Consider the following 22,581-nt stretch of genomic DNA (forward strand, 5'->3'; position numbering starts at 1 on the left):
AAAACCATTTATTTGTTTGGGCTCTGGTGTAGATAGATAGGACTTGCTTCCAAATTGGTCTCCATAGGATGATCTAAACCATTAGGATTATGGAGGGTTAGAATTATTGGATCCCATAAAAACAGTCTTAACAAATCAGAGTGTTATGATCATCCTGTAGATAAGATTTTATGGCACTACATGAAAGGGCCCAACAAGTAATTGGTTTAGATCACTGAAATAAGCAGGCTTCACTATATTTTTTCCCCTCAGATCCTCCACCGTCTGTCTAACTATAATATGAGATTTGGTAGGGACTTTCGCATGAAGGCATTTCGTGGGTGGAGTTGCATGAGAGAGCACCCAGTATCGCAATGGGGTTTCCACGTTGGACGGAGGAAGGCTTAGAGAAGAAGAAAGAAAAATGTCAAATGGGTAGGTGAATAACATAGGGATTAGAACCACAAAAAGTGGTGGGAAAAAAGCAAGGGCGGTATATTTGTCCTAAAAGCCATATTCTCTCACTAATAGCCCATTTTTTATAAAATTGAAATGTCTACCCTTTGTTCACAATATAACCAAAATTTTGCATTTTTTAAATAATTTTTCCAATAAAAAACGATAAGGTAAGTTTTGTTGTAATTATCATAACATGGTAGTGCCAATATCAAAAAACATTTTAGCCTCAATAAAAAAATCTGGGGAGACCACATGAATCAATGATCTTAGCCATTCATGTTTGAGATGATCCGCACGTGCGTGCACTTATGAAAACTCCGATGAAACTTTCTATTTCTTGTTACAATCCCTCCTTTCTCCTTCTCTCCCTGTATTACAGCAGGAGGAGTGTATTCAAGAAGAGAAAAAAAGAGATGGTTAAGGTTCGGATGAACACGGCCGACGTGGCGGCCGAGGTTAAATGCTTGCGGAGGTTGATTGGAATGCGCTGCGCAAACGTCTATGATCTCTCTCCAAAGGTATTTTTTACCCCTTCTTTCAATTTCCATCTCAACAATCCTAACACTAACCCTAACCCTAACCCTAGACGTACAAATCGTTGATTGGTGGTTTTCTTCCTTGTCTTTATGGAGTTCGTTCGTTCGTTAATGTTTTGGGCATGATCACACCGATAGGGGAAACTATTCAAAGCAAACAATACCATTCCTTTTTCCGAGCCCGAGCATGGGACATTGACATTTCTTGTGTTCCATTTTTACAGACATATATGTTCAAGCTTATGAACAGTAGTGGGGTTACCGAATCTGGCGAAAGTGAAAAAGTTTTACTGTTAATGGAAAGCGGTGTAAGGTTGCACACAACTGCATATGTGCGGTAGGGCTCCTATCTTATTCTTGCATTTTCTTTCTTTTCTTAAATGGAATTGATGATTTAGGAGGCTGCATCTACTCTGTTATTTATCTCTTTATTTTCTTCAGGGACAAAAGCACAACTCCTTCTGGATTTACTCTTAAATTGAGGAAGCACATACGGACAAGAAGGCTTGAAGACGTGCGACAACTCGGATATGATCGTGTATGTAGACTGCTATTTTTTTTTATTCATTGATATTGCTGGTGTTGAATCAACTGGATCGGGCTTCAAAAGTTTGGGACTAACTCCTTAAATATATCCTCATTTTCTATTGTTGCTTGCTTACACTATACATCTTTGTTTTCTCCATTCCAGATTATTCTCTTTCAGTTTGGACTAGGTAGCAATGCACATTTTATTATACTGGAGCTGTATGCACAAGGAAATATACTTCTCACAGATTCCGACTATACTGTCATGACACTTCTCCGCTCACACAGGTCTGTGACTCTTATCCTCTAGTTTATTTTCATTCTTACTTTTTACTCAATACGATGTAGGGGATCAATTTTCCTTGTCCGGCATTACATGAACTGGCGGATTATTTATGTAATTATACTTGTTTAATAGTGTGGTATCTATGCCAACGCCACAGTTGCAACTTCTCTCATATCAGGGAACGATACTTTAACTTCTTAAAAGATTGTTGATTCATTTCATTAGCTGATGTATGTGTGTGGTAACAACGTCCTTCCATATAGGGATGATGATAAAGGACTGGCAATCATGTCACGCCATCGCTATCCAGTTGAAGCTTGTCGTGTTTTTGAGAGGACTACTGTTAATAAGTTACAAACAACTCTCACTTGTTCAAAGGCATCTGCTGGTAATGAATCGCTCGAGGTTGATGACAGAAGAAACAATGCTTCTGATAAATCTAACGAACGGGGCAGTGGTAAAGACGGGAATTCGTCGAATGCAAATAAAAAGGCTGATGATAGTGGCCGGGCTAAGAAAGCCACATTGAAGACAGTTCTTGGAGAGGTCCTAGGTTATGGACCGGCACTTTCTGAGCATATTATATTGGATGCTGGCCTGCTTCCAACCATGAAAATTGGGACAGACAATGATGTTAAAATTGACAATGATACAATTCAAATTTTGGCGCAAGCTGTTGCCAAGTTTGAGGAATGGCTTTCAGATGTTATATCGGGTGAAAAAGTTCCTGAAGGATACATTCTCATGCAGAGCAAAGCTTCAGGGAAAAAGGATGCCATTCCATCTCAAGAAGGAAGTTCAGACCAGGTTTCCTCATATTCCCTACCTGATACTTTTATTGTTCATTTTACATATTATGGCATGAAAATATTTTGGTATTCCCAACTTTGTCATCAACTATCATTTTGATGCATGTATAGTTTTTTCTGTTTTCTGTCCTAATGTAATAATTGGGGATAAAGAAGTTTCAAATTATTTTTTATATTGTTAACTTTTTGGAAGTTGGAGGGCGCGCCTTGGTGCAACGGCAAGGTTGCTCCATTGTGACCTGGTGATCACAGGTTCGAGTCTATGTCACAAATATCTCCGATATTTTCAAAATATAGCGTTTTTATCGAGAGATTTTGATAAAACGACAAAATCCCGAACTAATCCCGAGATTTTAAAAATATAGCAATATTTTCATTTTTATGATAAAATATCCCTATAATATTGCGATATTATCCCGATATTTTTATGATATTTTTATTTTATATATTTTTTTCTTAAATTTAATATTTTTTTTAAATAATTTTAGTTTTTTGCCGTTTATTTCCCCATATAAACCCGGAAAAATTAATAAAAATTAATATATCCCGAGATTTTCCCTTGCCGAGAAATTCCCGAGAACAACATTTGTGACATAGGTTTGAGTCACGGAAACAGCCTCTCTGCAAAGCAGGGGCAAGGCTGCGTACATCTAGCCCTCCCCAGACCCCGCAATGGCGGGAGCCTCGTGCACTGGGCTGCCCTAACATTTTGGAAGTTGCCCTTGCCTTGTTTTCTCTTCTTCCATCCCAACCCTCCACTTTCTCAAGTTGGGTATACATGTTGGAATTCATTGTTGCTGAACGTATTGGTCTTTATGATATCCCACCTTCTTACATCATTTTTTATCGTTGTGAATGGTGTATAATCTAGCGTCACTGCCTATTATTCTCTACCTCTACAGTTCTCCTGAGCTAGAGAAGCAAATGTCTGCATTATTGGAAGTCAGAGCTCTGCAGTATTAGGTCATTCAAGAGAATCCTGATATGCTATTTTGACGTCATGCTAGTAGGTAGGATCCCATTGGATTTACCATTTTGTGAAAACGCCCACTTTTTTTTTTCTCTCCCCTTTTATTCTTGCAATTGATACAAACAATCTTAATTGATATGCTAGTGAATTTGTATGCTCCTGCTTTTTTTAGGGAACCAACAGTCTCATCTCCTTTGTCAGATGGATTTTCATCAAGTGATTGTATGTGTAATCATGACATGTTGCCTTGATGTTGAATGTTGTATGGGCTTCTCATTCCATATTTTTGTTTGCATTGTGCAGGTCTATGATGAGTTCTGCCCCATTTTATTGAATCAGTTGAAGTCAAGGGAGTTTGTGAAATTGGAAACATTTGATGCTGCGTTAGATGAGTTTTACAGTAAAATTGAAAGCCAAAGGGCAGCTCAACAGCAAAAGGCAAAAGAAGGATCTGCGATGCAAAAACTTAGTAAAATACGGTTGGATCAGGTTTAAATTCTGTGGCAATAACCCACTTTACCTGGAAAGTTCTGTGGAATATAATTTCGCATCTATTGTTGGTATTCTTCAGCTTTCCTTTATACGTGTTAAAGGCCACTATATTATGATGCAGGAAAATCGTGTTCATACACTGAAGAAGGAAGTTGATCATTGCATCACAATGGCAGAATTGATCGAATACAATCTAGAAGATGTTGATGCTGCTATTTTAGCTGTTCGGATAGCCCTTGCAAATGGGATGTCTTGGGAGGATCTTGCTCGGATGGTGAAGGAGGAGAAGAAATCTGGAAATCCTGTGGCTGGGCTCATTGATAAGCTCCATCTCGAAAGAAACTGCATCACATTACTATTGAGTAACAATCTCGATGAAACGGATGACGAAGAAAAAACATGCCCTGCTGATAAGGTACTTGCAGTTGAAGTTGCAGTGTTGTACTTGCACTTTGCAGATTGAAAATTGGATCTGTTCATTTTATTGTAGTTTCTTTGCATATGAATGATTACATATATACATACATATTCGTAAGTACATGGATACAAACACACATACATCTGTATTTATCCTTTTCTTAATGCACATGTGTCTTTGTTCATGAATATATATCTATATCAATCGCATGCAGACACATGAATTCCTTAGAATGACACATGCTTGCTTGCATGCATAGATGTGCATCATGATTTTTTTTTAAATTGAGTATAATCCCTTGTAGTCAATTTTCAAGATTGTACGTATTAGACCCGGCTTAATTTTGCTGGAATTTGCATATTTTATGACAACTGTCACAATCGCACCTAGAAGGTGTGAGAGAACATGTCCAAAGAGCAGCCAAAATAACCGATTATAGAATTATTCAACAATCGAAATTACAAAATTAAAAATTTGTGGTTATACGTGAAGATCAGTCGCAATAAATATGCTGAGATTGATGAACTCAATCTAATTGTGATCCAAAAACAATTGTTAAAGCAGAACTTACTGAACAATTGGTAAAGCAGAACCAAAACAATTGGTTTTAACACCGTTGGGTTTTCTGGAATGATAATCTAGAGATCCCTCTGGTACAAAACTATGTTTCTTGACAGCTAGACGTTTGAATTTTGATGCATCAATCAGTTTGCCTACATATGCAATATATTATATGTGTTATTTTATTTTAGGCATGAAATTTCAGATCCCTGCTCTCATAAACAGAATGTATTTCAGTAATTAGTTTATGCAAATTTCTATGTCTGAGCTCGTCATGTTTTTTTGTTTTTTGGGTAACTTTCAAGCAAAAAAGGCCATAGAAGAGTTTGGACTTGCGATAAATGCAATTAATTTCTCACAGAACTATTTCAGATGCTCATGCCATGTTGCACTTTAACATCTTACACTTTTTTTTATGACATAGGGTATTCCCACCCCAATTTTTAGGGCAGGACTAGTCCCTACGGATGCGCAACATCTTACACTTTGATCTATTGATAACCTTCATACTCATAATACCTTCCATCTTATGGGAAACTGAGCTATTTTTACTGTTACGTTCTTAATTCAAGATGTAACAGTGAAGTTTATGAGCTCTTTTTTCCTATGTGTTCTGGTTGCAATGATTATCTTGAAGTTCTTTTATCTTTTTATCCCCCCCAACCCACTTTCCAAAAAAAAAAAAAATGATTTTATTTGGTTCATACCTTTATTTTTCATATTTCAAAGCTAATCCTTTCCTTTCTCATTTCCAGGTAGAAGTTGATTTGGCACTTTCGGCACATGCCAATGCTCGTCGATGGTATGAACTAAAGAAACGCCAGGAGAATAAACAGGAAAAGACTGTTACAGCGCATGAGAAGGCTTTCAAAGCAGCTGAGCGAAAATCACGTCTCCAACTTTCACAGGTATTCATACAAGTTCCTTTTTTTTAAAGAAAAGACAAACAAAAGGGGGTGGGAATCCTTGGAAAGGGGGTCTAAGTGACACTTAATGTTGATCCAAAGGTAGTAAATCATGCCAGTCGAAGATGATCATTTACAGAAGACACATCATGGCAACCGTGGTAGAGAACTATCCAAATCAAAGATGTTCTATTTTGGGGAGCCACTTCATGATGATCCGACAATAGAAAATCCTGTGGATAGAGGATGATTGCTTTCTATAGAGAATCTCCAAAGTATTATACCTTACAAATACGATGCACGAGTTCAACTAACCTGAATCTTTCCTTCTGGATACTGAACTTTAGATTTTGTATCATGTTTATTTCTGTAACGATTGTCAATGTAATTTATAGGGAGCCTCTTGATGGACAACCAAAGTTCTTTCTTGTGTTCCAAGAATATAATTAACGGCGAAGGCCGGAAGTGTACATTTCCACTAAATTGTTAAAACCACTTTTAATGAGAGAAACTTGGTTCCAAAATTTTTATATTTGTTTTCTTTTCCGGCATAAATTTGTTGTGAAGAGTTATGTAGGGAACACAAAAAGCCTCATGAAGTGCCTTTATAACAGACTAGACTAACGTGGATATCATGAAACTGCCTTCATACATGTGTCCCTGATCTACATGAATTATACAGGCCATCTGTAAGTAATTGGTGAACTTAAACTGCCATAGAGGCCATCTAACGTAGTGTCCCTGATCTACTATCTCTCTTAAGAGAATGGTTTGAATGGGTTTTCCAAATGTTTGATAAACACCTAAACAAGCTTTGGTTTTAAAGATTGAATTAAATGGTGTGTGCAATATGCGTGTCTACTTTATTTGATGAATAAGTTCCTGAAACTTTGAAGAAAGTTATCTTGTTTACATCTGGAAGTCATTTTATATTGGTAATATACATTTGGTGGCTGGCCTTTTTATCTGTTACTTGTTATTTGCAGGAAAAAACAGTTGCTGCAATCTCACATATGCGCAAAGTTCACTGGTTTGAGAAATTTAATTGGTTTATCAGCAGTGAAAATTATTTGATTATCAGTGGTCGTGATGCTCAGCAAAATGAGATGATAGTCAAGCGATATATGTCCAAAGGAGATCTGTGAGTAAATGTTGATATGATTTGAATAGTGTGGGATTTCTTTTCAATGAGTATCTTCCCGCAATTTGATTGGTCCTAAAACTATTCACATTATTTCATGGCAAGATAATTAATTTTTTTACTGTTCAAAATAAAAAGATGAGGGATAATTACATTTACACCCCCTCTATTTTCTGACACATGCACTTCCACCCCTATAGTTTAAAAAGTGACAAATACACCCCTGTAGTTTCAATTTGTTTAAGGTTTGCCCCCTCAGCTGAAGGTTCGTCCATAGATTGAAGGGTTAGGATGATCCGATGGAGCTGATTTTTTGGGCACACCTTATCTATGTCAGGACCCATCAAATGAATGCTTTGGATCATCCAAATAATGTGGGCTCATACCCGAATCCAAAGCGTTTGGTAGTGTTTGGATTCGGGTATGGGCCCACATTACTTGGATGATCGAAAGCGTTCATTTGATGGGTCCTGACATAGATAGAGTGTGCCCAAAAAATCAGCTCCATCGGATCATCGTATCCCTTCAATCTATGGACGAACCTTCAGCTGAGGGGGCAAGCCTTAAACAAATTGAAACTACAGGGGTGTATTTGTCACTTTTTAAACTATAGGGGTGGAAGTGGATGTGTCAGAAACTAGAGGGGGTGTAAATGTAATTATCCCAAAAGATAATTAACTTTTTTGAATGGTGGCAAGATAATTAATCTACCTAGAGAATATAATATGCTTGTGTAACTTGGTTCAAACTTCAAAGTAATATTGTAGTGGAAATTTATTCTTGTGAAACAGGCAGTTAATCCAAAAGCTTAAGCTGTTGGAGAAGGTGTTATTTATACTGTTATACTTTAACACTCCCCCTCACGTGTGGTCCCTCTTTCTTCGAGTTGGCCTACACTTGGCACATGTGTCCCAACTTTTGGGTTGACCATTGCATGTGGATTTTTAACATATAGGAGGTTTGAACTCAATACCTTTGCTCTGATACCATGTGAATCAACCAGTTACGCCAAAAGCTTAAGCTGTTGGAGAAGGCGTTATTTTTACTGTTATACTTTAACAATTCTTAAAGCTATCATTTTCAACCAAAAAAAAACTTAAAAAAATCTTTTTTAGGTCATCATGATTCATGCTGAGTTAACTTACTTTGAATTGGAAATAGGTATGTCCATGCAGACCTCCATGGAGCTTCTAGTACTGTGATCAAGAATCACAAGCCAGATAACCCAGTACCTCCTCTTACCTTAAATCAAACAGGATGCTTCACCGTAAGTTGCTCAGCTTTATCTATTATGTTTATATTACAGTTAAGGTATTTTTTGGGTATAAAGGACTGGAAATATTACAGTTGCCTCATGTTTATATGTCGGATACTGATGGATTTCTTACCTTAGATAACAAGTAACTGGGTTCTGATTGGCCTTTTACATCCTTATTTATCAACAGGTGTGCCATAGCCAAGCATGGGATTCGAAGATTGTTACTAGTGCTTGGTGGGTCTATCCTCACCAAGTTAGTAAAACAGCTCCCACAGGAGAATATCTTACTGTGGGGAGCTTCATGATCCGTGGCAAAAAAAATTTCCTTCCTCATCATCCTCTTGTTATGGGTTTTGGCATTCTGTTTCGCTTGGACGAGAGCTCCTTGGGATCACATTTAAATGAAAGGAGGGTAAGAGGTGAGGAGGAAGGGCTGCATGATATGGAAGAAAGTGGGCCTGCTAGAGAACATACTGGTTTTGAGTCGGATGAAGAGATTACTAGTGAAGTTACAGATAAACCCAAAGAGCCGAGTACAAATGATCATTCTCAGCCGAAATCGGATGGGATATCCGTGTTTGATTCTACTCACAGTGAATCTCTTCTTCCTAATCTTGAAGCTATGGACCCATGCAATGATCCTGATGGTGACAAAGGCAGTACCTTAAATGTTATTGATACCGAAAATATGTCTGATAGGGCTGAAAATAATTTATCTTCCATCTCACCCGAGCTTGAGGTTCTCATTGATAGGGCTCTTTGGCTTGGGTCTGCTAAACTTCCAGGGAAAATAAACGGGACTGATGCTTCTCAGGCAACTTTGATGGAGGATCCTGATCATGAAGGAAAAAAAGCTATGATTCGAGAAAAGCCTTATGTATCAAAGGTAGAGAGACGAAAACTCAAGAAAGGGCAGACAAATGGCAGCGGTACTGAAACTGGTTTGCTGGGAAAAGAAAAAAGCAATGAAAATAATCTTTCAGGTGTTTGGACAGATAAAAGTGTTGATAACCTGAAGCCATCTGGTGGAAAGATCACTCGTGGACAAAGGGGAAAGCTTAAGAAAATTAAGGAAAAATACGCAGAACAGGATGATGAAGAAAGGAAAATTCGTATGGCTTTGCTAGCTGTGAGTAACATAATTTTTAGCGGTTCACTTGATTTAGTTATGCACAAATGTAGAGGGTGGTACCTTATCTTTGTCACTTATGATATTGTTTGCATGTCATACTTTCTAGTCTGCAGGTAAAGCACTCAAAAATGAAATAGAGTCTCAAGACAAGAATGGAGCTGCTGGCAAGGAAATCAGACCAGTTACTGGTATATATACTAACAAAGAAAAGTATCTTCATTTTTCTAGGTTGAATGATCTAATTAAAATAAAATTCTTTGGTTTTACCTTTTTCAGTCAAAGTATATCATATGGCTACCAGAAATTCCATTATTATATCTTTGCTATATCTTGTTGTCATGTTATGTATATCCTTTCGTGTATATAATTATTCCCTTTATGCAACTCCTAGAGAATTTTAAACAGCGGCCTAAAAGAAACTCTTTGGATTTAAAGAATCTTACTCTTGCATGATGGAGAAAAAAGTTGATTGACGAACATGTATCTAGTAACCATGACATCTACAAGTTAAGTTTCTGAATGTGTGTAGAAAGTTGAAGGAGACAACGCATGTCACTAGGTGTTCGATGTTGTTAAACCGTTAAGCATGGTTGTCTTGCTTATGTGATGGCTTCTAAGGTGCCGTTTGGATACAAGGATTTTAGAATCCAGGTTTTAGTTTGAAGACAGTGTAAAAGAGGGTTCATGATCAAGCTGTTGTATGCTGTCCTGACACCGTTTCTTGGATTTTAAGTAAGAAATCCAGGTTTTAGAAATCTGTCCCCCATCCTGAGATTTTTAAAACCTGGAAACAAGGGACGATCTCTCGTTCTCTTGCTGTCAGGAAGAAGGGCGAGAAATTAAAAAAAACGACGGCTGGTCTCTTTCTTCTCTCGTCTCTTATCTACAATTTTGAGGAAATCCAAGATTCTAAAAATTGCGTATCCAAACAGCCCCTAAGTGTGTATTTGCGCTTATTCTGCTTCATCTTAAATTTCCATTATTTGCATAGATTTCTATGTTTCCGCAATTTTACAGGATTTCTGCTGAAATTTCCACCTGAAACCTAAATGTTTCTGTTTTTATGATGATCGAAACACATGCCTAAACCGACACTTGAATCCATGACTGGTGATCCTTATTGCTAGAAACAACGGACATAGAGTAGAATTGTAATTTTAGTTTTCTCTGCTAGGATTTTTGTTTTTCTTTTGATGTGTTTCATTGATAGTTCTCTTCATGTTGACGGCAAAGCTTCAGAGTCCAATTCTTGGAGATGGGTTATAAATTTGGAAGTTCCATTTATTACAAATTTCATTATTTTTGCAAAAACTGTTGTTTTATGTTTTAACATGGAATGGAAGTAACTATTCAAAAAAAAAAAACATGGAATGGAAGTATCCATTAAAAAAAACATGGAATGGAAGTTTTACTAGTTATATACATATACAGGGATTTTCTAGGCAATTATTATTCAGTTAATTCATCTGAGGTGGCTGTTCTCTCCTGCAAAAGTGAACCGCAAAATGGCCTTCCGTGAAATTGCCTAGCGAGCCCCCCCCCCCCCCCACACACACACACATCATATATATATATATAAGATGTGTGTGTGTGCGCGCGCTCACTCATGTGTGTTAAATATATACTATATTCTTATTGGGTGATCATAACTATCGATCGAGATCCATTAGAGAACATTTTATCATTATGCGACGGTCCAGATTCAATGGCATTTTCCCATTAAACGAATTTGTTTGCTTTTTGGGCACTGTGCAAGTCCACCACTTTAACGGTTCATGTCCATTAAGGTGGATCCAGATGTGTATGATAGAGCTACTGAGTATTGGAACATAATACATCTGGATAGCATTAGATTATGCTCCTTGTGTGTGTGTGTTGTGTTTGTTTCTTAAATGACAACTTTTTCTCATTGCTGTGTTCTGTTGTTAATTTTAACTGTTATGATCTTCAATTGGATGTGATTACATCTTATTAATGCATATTTCCTTGAACTGACAGGTCAGCATGATTCTTCAAAAGTGTGCTATAAATGTAAAAAGGTAGGTCACCTTTCTCGAGACTGTCAGGAGCATCTTGATGGAACTGATCCCTCTACGGTCGGTATAGATAAACAAGTATCTGGTGATGTTCGTGAAGATCTTCCAGAAGCAGATTTGGATAACACTCCTAATGATATGGATAGAACGGCGTTTGAGGAAGATGACATTCATGAGATAGGTGAAGAGGAAAAGGAAAAGTTAAATGACATAGATTACTTGACTGGAAATCCGCTGTCAAATGATATTCTATTGTATGCTGTTCCTGTTTGTGGCCCTTATAATGCTCTGCAAACGTACAAGTACCGTGTGAAGATTACTCCAGGCACTGCAAAGAAAGGAAAAGGTATTCTGATTATCTTGTTATCATAATTAATGATGCCAAATGAGTAGAAGGCTGCTACTTCTTTTTCACTAATTTCTCTGACATATTTTAGCTCTTAAGGATTCCATATTATTATTATGTAACATGCATGTTTTTTGTGTTTGAAAGTTTATATTCTATTCATATTTTCAGGACACATGCAATAGTAGATCACGGAGTTAATCAATTAGATACTACAAAATTGCAAATAATTTGCTAATAACTTGTGTGATACTTCGTGGAGAAGAATTAGTTCCATGAGTAATAAATGTCCATGAAACACTTTTTGAATTTTCATGAGTAATAAATGTCCTTGATACACTTTTTGAATTGTGATACCTTTTTTTTTTGTTGAATGGTAGTTGAACTGTGATACTTATGCTGCTGATTTCTCAAACCACCTGCAAATCATGGAAAAGTGAGGTCTACCTCAGAACTGCCTGGAACTGACTTGTGCTTGTTTTCTATTAAGACTGGTTCTTTACAGATCCAAAAGATGCATTTCTTATAGTTAAAGTAAATATTATGGATTTGTAATTTGTTATTCCATTTGTCAAATACTATCAGTTTAGGACTTGAAAGCTTGAACCTAGCAAGTTAGCATAATGCATGGGATACTGTGAAGTTGCTTCTTGGAAGGGCTATTAGAAGGTTGCTTAAACCTATTCATGGGTTGTTAGGTACTGCTTCCAAGTTAATGATTGAACTTTCATTTTTTAAACCACACGCACATTTGGCAAGAGTGCAAGACAGTCTGCCCCTCCATTGTCGGTCGTTTGAATTGAGGAAGCACATCTTGGTCTTCAGTATTCTCCTCCTCCCCTGCTTATTCTCCACCTTCATGATCAGGGGTAATTAGTTGTGCAATTACCTCTTCCGCCCTTTCGTTTGATAGTGAATTACATTCTTTCCCCACCAACTTACCTTTCCTAATCTCAGACCTTAGGTGATCTTGCATTCCTAATATCTCCTCGCTGGTTGGCCTGAAATCGACCTCAGTATCCCTTGAAATTCCTTCCCTTTTATTAAAGATCAAAATATAAGCAATCTCATCTGAGAATTTGATTCCTCATTACAATCATTAGAAACAAGTGCATTGGGGAAATATTAGAATCAATCAATCCAAATGAATTCGAAAATCACTCTTTGAAAGCATGTCAGTTTTCAGTGTTAGCTTCTTAGCTTAATTCTGTGGATAATGTGATGATTGATTTAATTCTCATTTTGATGAATTGTAGTTAAGAGCAAGGTTTAAAATTTCGGTTTCGGTACCGGTTTCGGACCTTGAAATTTCGAAATTTCGGTCGAAATCTGGTACAAAAATAAAAATAAAAATAAAAATTTATTCATTATTAAATTTTGGCCGAAATTACCAAAAATTTGGCCAAAATTACCAAAATTTTGACCCAAATTTCGGTGAAATATTAAATTAATATTAAAAAAAACAGACTTTTTGTGTCAAATTTCGGAAAAACCGAAATTCCGAAATAAGTGACCATTTCGGTTTTTTGTTGTTTCGGTGTCGGTAATTTCGGATTTCGGTCGAAATTTAAAACCATGGTTAAGAGTTCCCATTTACTAATTCCTATTTTATTTTTTTTGGTGTAGCTGCAAAAACTGCAATGAATTTATTTAGTCACATGTCAGAAGCAACAAACCGAGAAAAGGAACTTATGAAAGCATGTACTGACCCAGAATTGGTGGCTGCAATTGTTGGCAATGTGAAGATCACAGCTGCAGGTCTTACCCAATTGAAACAAAAACAGAAGAAAGTTAAAAAGAGCAGCAAAGAAGTAAGTTAGCGACTGCTTTTCCTTTAGCCTCTATCATGGCTTTTTCTATGTAGCCAGGCAGTGACTCACATTTTCAATGTAATTGAAGGTAGCAATTAGTTTGTACGCTGGTCTTTGTTTATATCTTAAACGGCATGTACAAGTTTTTGAAAAAAACTAGAGGAGAATGATACAAGCATATAGTATAAGCAACAAAAAATTAATGCATACGCTATGAATCCACCAACTAATTGGATGGTGGTACTTGTTTGTTATTACAATTCTAATTCTACTGCTCAAGTGGCCCCGGATTTGAGGAACAAATCATTCAGCTGTAAACTACCTCCCAATGTCGTCTCCCTTGACAAAAAGAAAAAGAAGGGATCTATAATGACGATAGCTGATCTGAAATTCGGAATTGCATCTCCTTCACTGATTTATCTTTAAATTGCCTCAAAGAGTCATGATCTGCAGGTGCGAAACTATCAGAGGTTTGGTACGCATACACCTGTGCATCCAACCAGCTGGTTTACCCCGAATCTATAGCATGCTTTGATTTTATTTGCAAGAATTCCTCCTAATTTCATCTTGTTACCTCTTTACAATCTGATCGTACTTATTATTCTGTTCTATATACAGGCCGTTATTCTACGCTATTACAGCGGTTATAGCGAATTATTATTTTTTGAATGGTTAAAAGAAATTGGGAAACCCCAAGACCAAGATTGTCAAATACAAGACGACCAAGGCTATCAACAAGAAACAAAAACCAGGAAAAATCAAGTTAGAAAATCGGAAAAACTTGAAGGGCCACTTTGGACAAGTGGATTTTAGAATCCAGATTTTTAGTTTGAAAGCTGTGTAAAATTCTGGATCTTACAATGGAAGTAGGTTGTAGATGTGGGGGAAGTAGGTTGCAGATGAAGGGTCTGAGTAAGAAATCCAGGTTTTAGAAATCTCTGAGATTTCTAAAACCTGGAAACAGGGGACGATCTCCTACTCTCTCTCTCGCTCGACGGAAAGAAGGGAGAGAAATCAGAAATGACAGGCGGTCTCCTCCTCTCATCTCTCATCTAGGATTTTGAGGAAATCCAAGATTCAAGATTCTAAAATCTGTGTATCCAAATAGCCCCTAAATGGGTTATGTCGATTCTAGCTCGGGGTAACTGATGCATAGGAGTAATTCCTGACATGCTGAAAAATGACATGATCTCTCAGATGGCCTTGGATTTCTTTGATGGCCTTATTATCAATAGAAAACTTCAATGACCAACAAGGCTAGATTTGTGTGAAATAATTCACAATAAGTGCCATCAATTTAGAGGGCTAAATTGATGGCACCATCCAACAGTCACCACGCATTCACGGTATGTATCAATTTGTTTTCTCGGGTTGGACAAACATGGCACAGTTTTACGTCTATTTACGTGTTTAAACTCTATTGATGTGTTTTCCCATTTTCATTTTTTTATCTTAAAAAGGAAGTTTGGCCTTCGGTTGGATTCGTTGGAAAATAGAGGAGCTACTCAAGGGATTATGATTTGGTGAAAATCTGAAACATAAATGCCTACTAAAGCTTTAGCTGATGAAATTATCTGGTTGCAAGGAGATAATTTAGTAAGCAAAATGAAATCTGAGAAAGTTAAAGAAACTTCATTTGAAAAAGTTTGAAGGGCAGATGATAATTTCAAACACACCAACCTCATTTTTTTTTCATTTTCTTGGATCCTTGTAGAAAGAGTGCCAACATGAAGTTTTTTAATTGATGTCCGCAGCACTTCTGGGATCTACAAGGATAGACAACATGGCCTGCAAGGCAGATGGGGTCCTTAGTGTGCATCTGGGTGAAGACACATTGCAGTTCTAATTCAATTTGGGCCTTTTTAGATTAAAGTTTATGCTGTCAATTACAGTAAAAATTGCAATTTCAGTACAATTTGGGCTTTTTAGGTTATAGTTTATGCTGTAAATTACAATAGAAAAAGACCCAAATTGCAATTAGGGGTGTACATCCAAAATGCACAATTATTATAAGATATCGCATGATTCATTATGATGGAGATATAGTTTAGATCCACAATTCTGCAGGGATGGGTCCGAGCCGCTTGCAGAATGGAGGATTTTAGATCTTGTTTTAGTTTGCATGGTTGCATCAGGGCAGAGGCATTCGCTACTGGTGAGCGTGCTATTTGTTTTGTATGCTCCTCCAAACAGTTCCACTCTGTTCTGGGCTTATCCACCATATGCGTGATTTTGAGTTGCTACCCTCTGCCAATGTTGAACGTTAAATGAAGGGGGACCTCGACCCTTGGTGAGAGATACCATAAAATCCTTCCCAATTCCCTTGTATGTTCCGGCAACACACCAGCATTGATGATTCTATAGATCTAGTTTGTACACAACATTGCAAATTGGAATCAGTTGATCTCATCAAGACCCAACAATTTATATTTGTACCTATAGCTATTGCAATCTGTTTATTTGATATATAGAATGCAACTTGTTTTAGTTTCTTGACTAGTTGAAACCGGCTTTTGATGACTCACATTTCTGGTTTCTGTAGCTCTCACTATGACAAGAATTACCATCATTGCCTCACCCATGTTTGCTCTGTCAAGAAAACAAAGTCAGCTACCAAGTACTCAACTCAACTCAACTAAGCCTTTGTCTCAAACTAGTTGGGGTCGGCAAAGTCAGCTACCAAGTAATGCCGCAAAATTCTTAGTCTTGTGCTCCCCTTGTTGAGGTCTGGATCCTTCAACCTGCTTTGTTAGATTTTTCCTTTTGCCATAAAGTAATTGGTTATGGTTTCTGAATGACAAAATAATTGCCAAATGTAATTCTCATGAATGCCTTTCAATTAAAACACAATCCAAGGGTGCTGAGAGAAACAATCTTATCATTTCAGAATCATCGTGGGAGCACCTTTGCCAGCAAGACTATGTAATTACAGGAAACAATCTAATTTACCTCGATAGCACTTGACATTTATGTCTCTTCAGCTGGAGGGATGTCTCCTAAATCTAGTCCATCCACAGGTAAGTCTGGCGTAAGAGGCCCTAAGATCCCCTCAGAGCTGAGAGTCAATCCACTCTGCGAAACACAAAAATGACAATCAGGTTCAAAGCCTAGAAATGACATGAGAGAGAGAGAGAGAGTAGGTGCAAGTATTTTTCAAAAAAATACAGTGGGACCCACCTTGTTCAAAGATCCAAAGCCATTCATTTGTTGGATCCCAACATAAATAGATCATGCCTCAAATATCATCTTCACAGGATGATCCTAACCAAGGTTGCCAGAGCGGGAATCGAAAGCGGGAATCAAAAGCGGGAATCGAAACGGGAATCAAAAGCGGGAATCGAAGGCTCCCAGGGAAGAATCCTACTAAAGGTTGCCAGAGCGGGAATCGAAACGGGAATCGAAGCGGGAATCGAAGGCTCCCAGGGAAGAATCCTGCTTCCTTGATCCTAACCATCTGATCAGTAGGGATTTCTACGAGCCATCTCTACTGATTGGATTGTTAGAATCCTCCTGTGGTGTTGATATTTGGGGAACCTATTCACGTTGGAACCCAACAAATGAATGAATTTGATCTTTGAACAAGGTGGGCCCCAGCGTATTTTTTGAAAAATACATTCAGGACTATGGCCGTAACAGCATCGTGGCTTCTCTATTGGAAAGGCTTAACTATAAGCTTAATAATTAAAAAAATACCTCAGGCTGAAACCTCAGCATGTCAGCACGGGCCATTGCTTCTGCTTGAGCTATTCTCTGCCTGAAAGTCTGAGCCATCTCATCTGCCTGTTAGAACACCATGATCAGGAAATTACTGGTTAGATTTCTCGTTCGTCACAGCCTTCTGGGGAAGAACAGATTCAGCTACAAGAATTACCTTCTCAAAAACAAGCTTTGGATTGCGAATCATGTCTCCAGGTGACGGCTCTAGCTTTTTCGTAGAGAGACTCACCCGTCCTCTCTCGCGGTCATGGCTCAGTACCATAACCTTTTCAATGAGAATGCTACATTTATTAGATACTGGAAATGCCCTGAATTTTTAACAGGTAAAACAATTAAAGTGTATACCTTGAGAGTGTCACCAGGCTGTAGGACAGTTCCTATGTCCGAAACACGATCATGACTGATCTGACTAACATGGAGAAGGCCATTAATTCCACCAATGTCAATAAAAGCACCGTATGGTTTCAGACTCTGAACGGTTCCAGTGACGACCGATCCAATTCCAAGTTGAGCCTGACTGTCTGCCATGGCCTTCCGGTTACTGAGAATAAGCCTCGACTGGTCCTCATCAACCTCCACAAATTTCAGCGGTATTTCCTTATCAAGGAGTTCTTCTGCAGCTGATTTCTGGTAGGCAAATGGAGAAATCCAGTTATCATTGAACAAATAAATTATATTTAGGTTATTGACTAAATTCCCATTTATATTTAACATATAATAATGCCGCACAAGGAAATGAAACCCTATGATTTAGGTGAAGAAGGTTAAAATTGGCCCACTTGGTCAGCTCTAGTGGATGGCAACATCAGATATGGCCAATGATAACCAATGAGTTTACTTTCAGCTTTAAGAGCCAGTCAGATCAGAGACAACTTAATGCAGTAAATTGAATTGGACTTGACATGTTTATAACACCAATAATAGAAATACAACATGCAAAAGTGAAGTCGAGGAACCAACTGTTGATATCTGTGAAAATGGAACAAATCCACGAAGGCCCTCCACAACGACCACCACTCCTCCTTTGTTTGCCCCGACAATCTGTACATTTGTTCAGAATAGTCAGATTATTGAAGAATTCCATCATGTAATAAATAAGTAGTGGGGAGAAATGTCAGATCAGCAGATAAAATGTTAGACTTTAGAACACACATAAATTATGTATTTTACAACAAATACAGAAGTTTTATTGGACTAGAAAAATTATTAGTAGTGGGCCTAGTGGCAGTTAACATGCAGAGTAAATTTTGGGTTTTCCCTAATGTCAATATTGGATGGACAATGGTTCCTAATGTGTCAGCACATGAGGACAACTGGAATATGGTGAGGTTTAAACACATTTGAAGTGGCTCTTTCAGGAAATATAGTGAACTTTTTTTTTTTGGTGCAGTCCTAATGTGACAGAACATGAGGCCAACTGAAATATGGAGAGGTTTCAACACTTCTGAAATGGCCCTTTGAGGAGATAGTGAACTTTTGTTATAACTTAATACATTTAATTTTTCAGTTTTCATTTTTTTTTGTTAAAATTCTGCTTCAACGCTCCCTTAACTTTGACTATCAAGCTTTGCCACAAATATGTAGTGTGTTTGGATTTCCAGATGTGCCTCATGAATCCCATTGTCGAGGCAATACTGATAACAATAACATGCATCTTGGTACAAGTCTCCAACAGTATCTACAAAAAATAAAAGGAAACGAAAGATGGAAATTGCACACTATCAATACAAGCAACGCCAAAGAAAGTTGGATTAAGATGAAAGTAAGGTATTTTCAATCAAGACAAGTTTTTATGTAATAACCTCAAGGTGTAACTTCCCGATTAGCACGATAGATTCAGTACTTTCCTAAATCCTAATCTAACCCCACTGATTTACATATGAATATGATTTGCATTATTATGAAACAAAATGTTTGGCTAAACTTATTTTGAGTGCATAATGAATCCTGGCAAAGAACACAAATTATAATTTAAAACAAAAAGTTCCTTAGCCAAAAATTATAATTTAAAACCCGTGGATTCCTTAGCCAGATCGGTGAACAGTGTGGCGGATAGCCTTGCTCGCCAAGGAGTGGGGAAGGTGGGGTTGGAGATGTTTGACTTCCTACCTCCGTGATTGTGGTTATTTTTATTATCTGTCTTGTTTGTTTCTTCTTTTTGTAATTTGTAAACGACCATCTCGGTCTTCTCTTTTTCTATGAATGAAATTGCAATCTTTCCAACAAAAAAAAAGATTCCTTAGCCAGCGTGTGTTGATTGACACATATGCTAGAAGTGATAAATCAAATTTAGCCAAGTATGGAACCATGTTTTGAAGAATAAGTGGCAAGTTAATAATGCACCTGTCAATTGAAACACTGCACTAGGAGGATTTCGACTCAATCCTCACATTTTTCCAATCATAAACATTACATCCCTGTACCCTACTCAATACAATGCTGATGAAAACACTTAGTTATATTATGCAGTCATTAAAATGTCATTTAAATAATAAATTAATACATTTGTAAGTAAGAAAGGCACAAACACTTATGATATTTGACGAGTAGATGTGAGTTGTTGAGCATTATTTCTGTAATCTTTTTTTTTTTGAAAGATAAAACATTATTTCTGTAATTGGAATTGAAAAATTAGAAGGATGTGAACACTGTGGAGAGGTAAATCAATCATCCAACTAATCACAACTAGCAAACAAATGCATATTTTGCAATGGATAATGTCCAAATTTGGTAGCAAGAAATGTGGAGAGAAGAAAAATATAAATCAATGAGTGGTTCAATGTCTAACAAGAGACAAGAAACCAAAAATAGCAGGGTTCCTATTTGATATCCCACCTTACCCTTGACGACAACGTCCTCCCCTTGAAGCTGTCTACACCTCTCCCACGCAAGGTCATACTGAATTGATCGTAGGCTCAAAATCAAGCTATCATCATCATCATTCTCACCAATAACTACAAACTCTTCTTGTAAACCTGGAAATATGCCTGCCTCTTTTACATTCTTAATTCTGTGGATACATGCTTCTTGGACAGGTAAGAATGCTGATGATTTTGCTGTAATATCAATAAGAGCTCCATTGTTTTCTATACAGAAAACTGTTCCTTTCACCTGAAACAAAAATGATGGATTAAACCCCTCCTCTTCCCAGAAATTACACAACATCCAAGAAAAATCTACAGATTCAGATGGACCCTGGAAAGAAAGGAGTGCATCAGTATCAATAATGTCATGGAAATTGCAGCTATGAATTAAGTGGAAGTAAAGTATGTGATCTACATCCATCCCGATCTTTGAGCTTGCGTACTCTTTTTAAAAGAATTCTTCTCAATTCAAGAAAAAAAGGCATGCGACCTACATAACTTAAAATTCTTAAAGGAGAGGGCAGAGACAATATTAATACAATTATAGCTGAATTAAAGCATTGCATCCCCAAATCAAACACTAAGAACCTTTACTTTTATGCAATCAAGTGGCTGTGAAAAAAAAGACAGATCAGAAACATCAAATTCTTGACATATCCGTAGTATTGCATCCTCAAATGTTGTGTAGCTGGCAAGAAAACTCAATAGATTGATAGAAAGCTACAACACAGAACATATATAATCACCAGAAACAAAGAGTTCTGAATTAAAATTTGGGGGTTTTACTGTATATGAGAATCTTCCATCTCAGCCTACCAACCTCCACCTACTAAAAGGAAAAGTTAAAGAAGGGAGAAGAGACAATAGCTAGCAAGCAACTCCTATGCCAGAATGGTTATGCATGCAGATTTTGCGTTAAACATGGGATAGCTACATACACTAGAAAGAAACACGATATTGTAGAGAAATCAACTGGTGAAATGGGCACTGAAGCATAAAGGTTGCAAAATGGAATTTTGTTAGGTCCTGTTTGTTTTGGATTTTGAGAATTGATTCTGAGTAAAAAAAAATTGCATTTAATTTTGAGTCCAATAATCAGTTTTGGACTCAGAATCGATACTCAAAGTCCAAAACGAACAGGGCCACCGCATACTTAGTGATACAGCTTATGAAGTGTGATAATCATGAAGGGTCAGTTCTAGAAAATATCTCACAGTTAAGCAGTAGATGACACAAAGCTTACTGAGACCCATAACAAATTGTTTTCTCTATAAAGACCTCTTAGCCAACAACATGATATGCTTGAGTCATGCATAATCAACACACATCATTGATTACCTCCTCAACAATCTGGGTCACATAGTTTTCTCTACAAAGTTATAATAAAAACAATATAACTGACTAATGAAACACACAGACCACACAAACAAAGATGAACAGATTGGGAGTGGAGTTTGAAATTGACTCAATTCAGCAACAAATACTCAACCCAGCCTAAACACAAGAACCAATTTATACAATTCTCGTCAAGAAAGGTCTAACCTTGGCGCCAATTTCGGAATCGAAGTCGTACTTATCGAGGGCGGCGTGGAAATCTTCGACGGTGAAGGAAATTCCCTCCATGGGGGCCGCTCTGCATCGCTCGTAGGCTTCTTCGAACATTTCCTTGAGCTTCTGACGCTCTCTTGTTTGGGCGTTAGAGATGGCCACTGCCGAGATTATGGTGGGAGACAAGGTTACCTTTTGGGGTTTTGAAGAGGTGGGTTTTGAGAGTGGAGAAGATGAGAGAGGTTGGCATCTTAGGCCTGCAAACTGCTGGGCCAAGCCCGCCATTTTCAGAGGTTGCCAAAAACAAAAAAGCTCGAGAGTTGGATTCTATCCATCCAGATAGTCTGTTTTCTTCATTTTGTTGGATTTTCTTTTCGATAAGGTAGAGAGAGAGAGAGAGAGAGAGAGAGAGAGAGAGATCAATGTGGATGTGACCAAGCTTTTGGATGAGATTATGACTAACGACAACTTCCTTTCTTTTGTTCATGTCTTTAGAAGTACCAATGATCTAGCGGATCAATTGGCTCAAACCTGGGTTTTGAGGGCTCAAGTTACTAGTACTTCCGTTTGGGTTGAGAGATTTCGAGGCAGGTTGGGTTAGGGTTGACCCTCTGACCCAACACTCGGATTGGGTCGGGTTAGGGTTGAGGTAATGCAACCCCAACTTGGCCTCAACCTAACCCAACGGGGATAAATGGTTTGGATCGTTGAACAAGGGACCCTATATAATCACTTATTTATGGAAAAATGCTTCTACTAGCTCCCTTCTAATAGACACTTGGACT

General features: G+C 37.6%; 2 protein-coding genes across 9 annotated transcripts; one reads left to right on the forward strand and one right to left on the reverse strand.

Moving 5' to 3' along the window:
• The first annotated feature begins 793 nt into the window (after positions 1–793).
• EMB1441 (zinc knuckle (CCHC-type) family protein) lies at positions 794–13,927 on the forward strand. Its single transcript, XM_077362078.1, has 14 exons — positions 794–956; positions 1,199–1,311; positions 1,416–1,512; positions 1,666–1,790; positions 2,052–2,595; positions 3,871–4,056; positions 4,181–4,474; positions 5,794–5,946; positions 6,930–7,084; positions 8,246–8,351; positions 8,530–9,471; positions 9,581–9,662; positions 11,473–11,856; positions 13,483–13,927. Exons 1-14 carry the CDS (start codon positions 852–854, stop codon positions 13,674–13,676), a joined length of 3,480 nt encoding a protein of 1,159 aa, XP_077218193.1. The 5' UTR covers positions 794–851; the 3' UTR covers positions 13,677–13,927.
• Positions 13,928–15,965: 2,038 nt separating this feature from the next.
• Positions 15,966–22,190, reverse strand: LOC143852953 (small ribosomal subunit protein bS1c-like). 8 transcript variants are annotated; one of them, XR_013236922.1, is made up of 9 exons: positions 21,791–22,190; positions 20,220–20,495; positions 18,345–18,425; positions 17,730–18,011; positions 17,539–17,649; positions 17,361–17,447; positions 16,617–16,739; positions 16,193–16,256; positions 15,966–16,033 (listed from the first exon to the last, which is right to left on the reverse strand). XR_013236922.1 is itself a non-coding variant. In XM_077362630.1 (8 exons), exons 1-7 carry the CDS (start codon positions 22,079–22,081, stop codon positions 16,635–16,637), a joined length of 1,233 nt encoding a protein of 410 aa, XP_077218745.1. In that variant the 5' UTR covers positions 22,082–22,190; the 3' UTR covers positions 15,966–16,256; positions 16,617–16,634. The 8 variants fall into 8 exon arrangements, 4 of the variants coding, with proteins under 4 accessions (XP_077218745.1, XP_077218743.1, XP_077218744.1 ...); XR_013236920.1 differs by adding an exon at positions 16,348–16,408 and having other exon boundaries at positions 15,966–16,256; XR_013236921.1 differs by adding an exon at positions 16,348–16,427 and having other exon boundaries at positions 15,966–16,256.
• Between the last annotated feature and the right edge of the window lie 391 nt (positions 22,191–22,581).

The sequence above is a fragment of the Tasmannia lanceolata genome, unplaced genomic scaffold (genome assembly GCF_043159265.1).
Source record: "Tasmannia lanceolata isolate RefF3 unplaced genomic scaffold, GAP_Taslan_0.1 ptg000019l, whole genome shotgun sequence".
Taxonomy (NCBI): Eukaryota; Viridiplantae; Streptophyta; class Magnoliopsida; order Canellales; family Winteraceae; genus Tasmannia; species Tasmannia lanceolata.

Bases quoted from the DNA above. Each gene is read 5' to 3' on its own strand.
- EMB1441 (XM_077362078.1), top strand. From the start codon at position 852: ATGGTTAAGGTTCGGATGAACACGGCCGACGTGGCGGCCGAGGTTAAA. The intron at 7,085-8,245 runs GTGAGTAAATGT...AATTGGAAATAG, and splicing joins TATATGTCCAAAGGAGATCT to GTATGTCCATGCAGACCTCC. The intron at 8,352-8,529 runs GTAAGTTGCTCA...ATTTATCAACAG, and splicing joins ATCAAACAGGATGCTTCACC to GTGTGCCATAGCCAAGCATG.
- LOC143852953 (XM_077362630.1), bottom strand. From the start codon at position 22,081: ATGGCGGGCTTGGCCCAGCAGTTTGCAGGCCTAAGATGCCAACCTCTC. The intron at 18,012-18,344 runs GTTGGTTCCTCG...TTTGCCTACCAG, and splicing joins CATTTTCACAGATATCAACA to AAATCAGCTGCAGAAGAACT. The intron at 16,740-17,360 runs GTATTTTTTTAA...TGTGTTTCGCAG, and splicing joins TGCTGAGGTTTCAGCCTGAG to AGTGGATTGACTCTCAGCTC.